Consider the following 9,097-nt stretch of genomic DNA (forward strand, 5'->3'; position numbering starts at 1 on the left):
GGTGCCAGCACACAAATGTTTCATTTGTTTATAAGCTGACAATCACAGACAGTGAAGCACTCAGACCACTGTTACACACACACACACACACACACACATGTGGACACACGCATGTGCACACACAAACATGTATGTGCACACACACACGCACGCACGTGCACGTTCACTCTCTCTCTCACACACACACACACACACACACACACACAATAATGTATTATCAACCTCTCAGAACAACCCTGTCCCAACCACACACATAAACATACATAAACATGTCTTCTTCTTCTTCTTCTTCTTCTTCTTCTTCTTCTTCTTCTTCTTCTTCTTCTTCTTCTTCTTCGTCTTCTTCTTCTTCGTCTTCTTCTTTCTTCTTCTTCTTCAAATGTACAAAGATGACAGATGTGTATATATATAAACCCCCTTTTCCAAATGGATTTCCCATGCATTTGCAGTTACAGTCATTTTGTAAGTGATTATAGTACAGTATGTATTTATACTGGCCATTAAGGAAATCGTCTTTCAACCGCCGCTCCATCACAGTGTTGATAGTAACATGGGTCTGGATGAAAGACTGAGTAAGGGAAGGTGCTGTACAGAGGGGAGAGAGACATAGAGAGAAAGAGAGAGGGAAGGTACTGTACAGAGGGGAGAGAGACATAGAGCAAGAGAGAGTGAGAGTGACACAACATCAATACGTCTATTTTCCTTTGACTTCATTACAGTGATAGGTTGAGACAACCCAAGAGAACAGTGTTTTTAGTCAACTGAATCATTCTATTGTTTTCTCTTATGATTTCCCCCATATGGGTCAAAGCACTAACCAGCGCCGATAACATATTATAACCCCAAGGAGATTTGCTATGTAAATATGCAGAGAAGTCGCTCAACACTCGGCACTAATCACCGTGGGTCTGAGTGAACACTCCAGTGGCTGCTAGCTTGATGCGCTGATAATAGCCGGCGTGAAAACAGCAGACACACGTTAGCTTATTTGTGTAAGGCTGTGAGGGATTAGCCAGAGCTACATCACATAAACAATCACATTCTGGGCTTGTTTGAACAATGGGAAAGTGATTTGACCTTGTGCAGTGAAACGTGTAGATGGATGCATGGAAGGACAGACAGACAAATAAATTGATAGATGGGTTGATGATGATGATGATGATATGGTTGGTAACAGATAGATGATGCATGGGAAGCTGGAAGGAATTAATTTAATAAATAAATGCATGAATGGATGAATGAAAGCAAAGTAATTTTATGGTTAGTGCAGATTATACTTATTACTTCTGCCATATGTAATGCCAAAAATACAATTTGTATTTTAATATGTCTCAGAAATCAGATGTACAAACTAAGACACACACACACACACACACACACACACACGCACACACACGCATGCGTGTGTGTGTGTGTGTGTGTGTGTGTGTGTGTATAAAATTGTATTTTATGTTTCAAGTAGTATTATAGTCAATAGATTAGTAGTACGCCTATGAATAAATGACAGAGGTTCACTTCCTTTAGTTTTTTTTACTTCTACCGTTGCATGTATTGTGCATTTTATTTTTTCAAAATAAAAGTGCCACGATGCTGCCACTAAGATAACAGTTGTATTTGCCCCATGCCAAAGTATAATGTACGATAAGCAAAGCAGAAAATGAGGATGGGACTTGGCAGCAGGACACACCGTGCAACAAGAAATTCAAGTACAAGTCGATTTGAATTCTGTGGGAAACACTGGATGTTTGCAAAGTGCTTAATAACTTCATTTGCTTTGAAGTAAACAAAATTAAAGCGTTACCTGTTTAAAAAGGGCAATCACCACTTGCAACAATATGCTCTATTTTGAATACAATCTCTGTCTTTTAAAAAAATACATAAACGAGTGATTTTAAAACTTTCGCAAAGACTTAATGATTTCACAAATAGCCTAATTCAAAAAGAGGGTTATATTAAATTTGACCATCTTAACTATTTTACTTGATGATTGGCCAGTATCTCAATATAGCCAATCATGTGGTATTCTGCTTTAAAGGCTCTTAGGGTGAAAGGGCGTTGGCAGTATAAGCTATATTGTAATAAATAACTTCTGATACCAATTTATCCAGAATAATTAAGGGGATCCATTTTAACCTCATGCAAACTACCTTTGGGTCAAGACAGGGCTTTGAAAAACATACGTCTAATCTTTGATGCCATATCAATAGTTTCTACCTCTAGTTGTGTGTTCCACAGGAAACAGACGTCTGTGTGGACATCTGCTTTCAATTCCTGCAGGTTTACTTTGTCCATTCTGGCAACCCCAGCTCCGGTCCACCGTGGTGTGTTTTCAGCTCCGGTCCACCGTGGTGTGTTTTCAGCTCCGGTCCACCGTGGTGTGTTTTCAGCTCCGGTCCACCGTGGTGTGTTTTCAGCTCCGGTCCACCGTGGTGTGTTTTCAGCTCCGGTCCACCGTGGTGTGTTTTCAGCTCCGGTCCACCGTGGTGTGTTTTCATACGACATATTTTCTTATTTGATAGTGTTTTAAGAAGCCGTCCATTCAATATTTTAAAGAGGATATCTGTCGAGAGCTGACTTTTCAGATTGTGATGAATGAGGGCATAAACGGCCACTTTGGCTGGACATACATATAGAGCGTTACAGTACATGTGGAGTGAAAATCACATGGAGGATGATGATGATGATGATTGACTGATTTTAAAATCGGTTCTGTATCAACGGGTGCAACAGATTTGAATTCATGCCCTGAGATTCACCAAACTAAATGAATACCAATAGATGAACAAATTCTCATAATTGCTGCTGCTCTTGTGTGTGTGTGTGTGTGTGTGTGTGTGTGTGTGTGTGTGTGTGTGTGTGTGTCTGCGCGCATGCGCATGAATCACAGAACAAGTTGATTAAAATCACTTTGGTTGAAATACTATCCTCCAGCTAATTCAGGTCATGTCTGTCATGCTGAACTCGTGGGTTTGGAACAGCAAAATGGCCCAAGCTATCGTCTTTGCTAGCTTTGAATGACACTGTTATGTGTTTTATTGAGCGTGTGTTAAGAGGTTTCAAGAGATGTGAAAACTATATTTTATCAAGCGAGAAATACTTTTGAAATTCATTGAAAATATCACTCAAATTTACGGAGTTGTCCAAGGATACTGAAATATTTTACTCAAGTAGGAGCACTACTGTATATCTATCTCAGTAGAAATGACACAAAACTACACACGCGCACGTGCACACACACACACACACACACACACACACACACACACACACACATGCAAGCATGCACACACACACAAATGAGCAGCTTAAGAAAAGAGTCACATGTCTTTTCAGTTTCAATTTGGACTGATGGAATTCACACCATTGTTTACTCAATGTTTTCACTGGTAAATGAGCTGCAGAATCTGTCAGCACGAGTGCTCTGTAGGAGGCCATTAAATGAGTGACCTGCCCCTTTATTTGTTTATTCTAGTATAGAATGACTGAGTGACTTAAAGGGTATGTTATTATAAAAGTGTTGTTTTACACGGAGCGGATAAGATCTATTTTTAGAGTCACATATTCTACAGTCTGATCTATGGGCTTATGCGGTTTGCTTTGGGTAAATGTAGGACTTCAGGCTCTTTCTAGCTCTTTTTGGTATCTTTCTCTGTCTTTCACTCACATGATAGTTACAGACATGTAATAATCTGAACCTTTCTATATTGCACATTAGATCAATAGAGAAAGTATTTGTCTCGTTAGAGGGACATTCAGACAATTATAACTAATCAATTGCGTAAAAGGAAACTGCACCCTCAGGTACTCTTACACTGATATCATAATATAGGTTACAGTCTATCATTATTCTGTGATGTTCAATGCAAGGTCCATTACCAATAGTTGTTTTTTGAAGTGTTATTTTTGTTTGTTTGTTTGTTTGTTTGTGTGTTTGTTTTTTCCTGGGGCAAACTTTCCTCGTTGTGATGTAAGCACTCAAAATTTTTTTGCAAGGAGATACACTATGTACCATATTAATAAAAAAATAAAAAATTTAGACACAGCCAACATTTCATCAATTATAATTAATAACTAATTAATAACTCATTCTCATTACGTTTTCCAACTGCTCTTTGATGGCATCTTTACATTTACATAGACAACTATGCAGTCTTATTTTTATGTTCTTACCGTAATATGATTCTTACAGTTTGTCTTTTTAAAATACTTGAGCCTACACCAAAATCCACAACATCTTCCAACTCACCGAGCACTCCTAAATCAAAGCAGCAAACTAACAAGTCAACTGGCTTTCCTTTCCTGTTGATATAACAAATCAATTAGCTCTCATTTCCTGTACATCTGAAGAATCAATTAGCTCTGGTTTCCTGTTTGTTTCCTGCAGGATCAACATTCCCTGGCGGAGCAGCAGCCTTGTTTGTGGCAGCCCACATACACACATCAAACAGCTTCTAAAAGCTGCCTTATCACAGCACGTTAACCTCACATAAACACACCATCAACCCTGGGTCAAGGCAGGACATGGTGTGTTTGTGTGTTTGTCTATGTGTACGTGTGTGTGTGTGTGTGTGTGTGAGGTCTGGTACAGTAGGTAGGTACGGGATCGGGTGTCTGGGTCGTGTAGAGGTAAAAGTACTCACCTAGCACCTTTATGTGGTTACCTTTTCAGGTGTTTCAGGTGACTCAGCTTCTTCTTCTTCTGCTCCTCCTTCAACCATGTGCCATCCACACATAGTACGCCCCCCTGAGGCTGTAATGGAACTTCAGCCTGCGGATCACATTTGGTGAAACTATCAAGCGTTTATCAATGGCTAAATCACTTTGCTAATTTGGATGTGAAACAACAGTGGGTACTAATTTCTACTAATAAGTACTAAATATGAATTCATATTTGACTAAGCACCTATAAATAATGCTTCATACTTTTCCAGTGTCTAAGTCCAAAATGTGTCAAGACCTGACAATGATCAAATTAATTTCCCAGACCTGAGTAGAAAGTGAATTCCTGTTGATTTTTATGTGTCACAAAGTACATCAAAATCAGATTTTAATCTAGATAAATATTTTATTGTTTTCAACTTTATAGCAAAAAAATATTACAATCACCTCATGCCACATAAGTGAAATGCGAATGACAGAAGACCTGAAAGAATTACGCTGTGTGTGGAATAGCAGTATGTATTTGAAACTGACTTAATCATTACTGTCATTTGGAAATGTACTTGAAAACACATTTGAAACCATAGATACATATTTGGACATCACAGTGACTGCAAAATAAACACTGGGAGTGATTTATGTGACCTACAACTATAGTTAAATAAATTAAACAAATAATCTCTATGTGAAAAAAAAAAAAAAAAATCTTTCAGGAAACACATACAGCAAAACCACTGATAACACTGATACATAAACAATACAATCATCTCTCCCTTCCAAACATTTCACCTCAGAGAGACACGTGACACGGGCTATGGTGGTTAGTTCCTGATTTCTTTTTCAAAAAAATATACTGCATATCTATTTATATATATATATATAAACAACAACAACAACAACAACAACAACAACAACAAATCTTTTGATAATTTTCTTTTTTTAGATTTCTAAAATACATCTATAATATGTAGAAACAGTATGTACAATTTCCCCCCACAGTATTACGCAACGCTAAACAAATTCTTCTGAAAAGGGAAGAATAAATTAAGGTTGGAAGAGAAAACCTCTGTTTGCGAGGGCAGGGGATTAAGAGCTGATAGAGTCTGTCATAAACGCATACACACACACCTACACACGCACACATACACACACACCTACACACACGCACGCACGCACACACACGCACACCAACACGCACACACAAATGACATACAGTAACGATGCAGTTGTGAGTATTGACGGTATTTTAACATTCCTTGACGGTTCCTTAATGTTTGAACTAAACTAATGTCTATTTACTCTACAGTCGGTTCAGCGAGATGGCACCTTCTCAGAGACATTGGATGTTGAATGATGGACCGTCGGTCACAACATCAGAGCGTGTAACGGTCCATAATGTCCAATAAAAACTCCTCCGCTTGCCTTTGCCGTGTTTCTCACGCTGTACGCTCGCTCCGGGTTTCGCGCGAGCGTCTGATCGAAACCGCATGAAACCTCGTGCTCGGCGTTCCAACAAAGCCGCACGTTATTATAAAACTCCATGTTCATTGGGACCTCATGTTCTATTGACGCCATTTAACCCCGATGACACCAGCAATCCGTGGAGTTTCGACTGTAGAGTGGCACTTCTGGTTAGACTCAAATTCCATGTTCTTAACCTCACGAGACATTTTTATGTTAATGCATGTTGTATTGTGAATGGACAATGTGACCTAGGATTCCATAAAACCAGCTCCAGCTGCAGCAGAGCACGCAAGAGTCTTTCAACAACTCCGGGTGCCCATTACTCTCCGCTAAGATCTCTTCTAGATCTCGTGATCCCGTGATCAGACCCAATTATGACACCTCGTTAATTTGTAGAACAAGTCCTCTACCATCGGGCGAGAACCTAGAGCAGCACGGTCCACGTCTTTCGGAGGAGTGTCAACAACGTGCAGAGAAACGTCAGTGAGGAAGATGACGAGGAGGAGGAGGAGGTCGATGACGAAGGTGTGTGGTGGTAGTTGTAGTGGCTGTGGACTCGGTCGGGCGGCTGCACTGTGATGTAACCGTTGATGATGCGTACCAGCGGGGGAGGCGGAGACTGGACCATAGTGCTGAGGGGGGGAGGAGAAAGGAGAGAGGGGAGGTTATTCAGACATCGATTTCCAGTCATTTCACAGTCTCTCCAGGAGTTGTGTGTGTGTGTGTGTGTGTGTGTGTGTGTGTGTGTGTGTGTGATTGTTGCGATCAAAAATGCTTGACTTTGCAGCGGCTTTACTCAACAAATTGCAACACAATTTTTTTTCTGTAAAATTGAAAAAAGTTGTGATTCTTTTAACCACTCCCCCCCCTCTTATTTATGTCGATGCTCCCCCCCTAACTACTAACTAATGGCAACCTTTTAAAAAAGGAATGCAATTTGCGATTTCTTTCTTTCTGTAAAATGTGCGGGAACTGGCAAAAATGGCAAGTTGCGTTTTTGCAGAGAAATCGTGGGAATCTTGACAAACTGCTAGCTCCTGCAAATATTGCGGAGAGCGGTTGAATTTGCATTAATTACTGCGATCGCACAAATCACGATTTCCTGGGGGGGACTGTTTTCCGTTATAACACACGCTGCTGCTTGAGGTTTGAGCTCTGTGATTGGTCGCAACGCATTTTGAGTGCAAACCGTTTGCTTATGAAGGGAGTGACCATAGCAATAGTCACAAATCTGACCCAGACGCTTGAGTGAAGGCAGACCGCCCGGCCCGGGACGAGGGGAAGATACCGTCTTATTTCCAGACTGATTTCCTATTTTTAACGTGTTGCATGTGTTCTATCTCTGCCCTGCTAGGCCACTGCATTGTTCATATGAAAGGAAAATCATAGTCATAGTCTGCAGAAGTCTCCCTAGTCTCCCTTACAGTACGTTCCTATATTGTCCACAATGACCAGAGAAAAGATGGCAGGGACTACAGAAGGAAAACAATGGAAATAACAACGATGCCCGCGGGCTACAGAGGAGACTTCCAAGACAAAGGAAACCACTGCTAACATCGCATCGGCCAATTAAAAGAGATTTCACTGATACGTGGGTGACGGGAGTGCAACTCATTGGTCAGCTAAGCCAAACTCTCCATCTGTCTGCTCGCTCCCCTCCCCTCCCCTCCCCTCTCTCCGGGTTCACTTTCATACTCTCTATTTCGGTCTCTGTCTCTCTTTTCTCAATAAGACTATTAAAGGCAATTAAATGATTTCTGTTGCTCCGTTTGATGTCGGGCCCTGCGGCGCTCGTGCGGTTCTGACTGGGACCCGGCCAGGCAAAACAAACACACACGTTCCTGAAGTCTGGTCCGGCTGCCAACAGCGGGCAGAGCCACTTCACCCAGGATTACAACGCTAACTCCAGTTTGGAAGACAATTGATAGCATGTTGGCATTTCTCTTTTTCTGGTTTCATTTTATTTCTTGATTGGGATTTCTTTCCCCTTGACAGACTCGGTCAATGTAAAAAAAAAAAAATCTATGTAAAGAAAAGGAAAATAATACAAAGGGAGAATATTAAATATTGTCCCACATCCAATCTCCATCACCAAGTCTCCCTTTCGCCCCTCATCCCCTTCCTTCTCCCCACTCTGACCAAGATTTAAAAAATACATACAGTTATGAACACTGACATTGATCTGTCCACAGACAGATGGAGAAGAAAAAGAGAAAAGAAATGGGCTGAATATTAGAGAGACTTGTCACAGACAGCATTTATTGTTCAAATGAGTAACTGTGGGATATTAAAAAGTGATGATTTAAAGCCACTAAATGTGATATTCAGCACGACTAGAAGCCAGCAATCCACTACTAGGCTATACTGTGTATCTGGCGAGACAGGCGAGTTATATTGTTGTGAGCAGTGAAGGAAGCCACACCCCTATCTGGAGGAAACCCCAGGGGAGCACAGGGAGAACATGCAAACTTGACGAGCCCACCTGGGCTTAGCAGTCCGCTCTGTCATGTATTTTACCCGACAAATCTGATGCTACAAACAGAATATAATGTCTGACTCACTTCGCCCAGCCCCCAGAGCAGAGAACCTGGCTGGCAATACAGTAGCCTGTATTGGGAAAAGTGCGTTTAGACAAGAAGATATAATTATTGAGAAAATATGCATATATTATGAATTCATTCACAAAGTAAAAATATGCAAATAATTTTGCACTGTGACCGTTTGGATCTTATATTTTAGCCTGTAACACTCTCTCTCTCTCTCCATGGTCTTTTCTTTTGATCTGTGTTGTGTATGAAATGTGCTATGGACACAGACAGGGTCTAAAGGGTTTGGAGAGCAAAGCGTTGGTCAAGGCGAGGTGTAGCCAGCCATGTTTTAAAAGCCACATAAAATATATATTCTTTCCTTTTGTGAAAAGAAAACCTTTGCTGTCTCCGACTCACTGCTGGATACAAGAACCATCTATTCAAGT

The 9,097-nt window shown here is 40.8% G+C and overlaps 1 protein-coding gene across 1 annotated transcript in view; it reads right to left on the minus strand.

Moving 5' to 3' along the window:
* Nucleotides 1-5,645: 5,645 nt before the first annotated feature.
* Nucleotides 5,646-9,097, minus strand: part of LOC310771727 (uncharacterized protein) — a gene marked incomplete at its 5' end in the record, with an annotated part of 24,694 nt that continues 21,242 nt past the window's right edge. The window contains one exon of the mRNA XM_083631933.1: nucleotides 5,646-6,755. Within this exon, the coding sequence (XP_083488059.1) occupies nucleotides 6,548-6,755 (208 nt within the window). The 3' untranslated portion in view covers nucleotides 5,646-6,547. The remainder of the gene's footprint in view (nucleotides 6,756-9,097) is intronic.

Source organism: Poromitra crassiceps (assembly GCF_964638095.1).
Source record: "Poromitra crassiceps genome assembly, chromosome: 2".
In the NCBI taxonomy this organism is placed as follows: Eukaryota; Metazoa; Chordata; class Actinopteri; order Beryciformes; family Melamphaidae; genus Poromitra; species Poromitra crassiceps.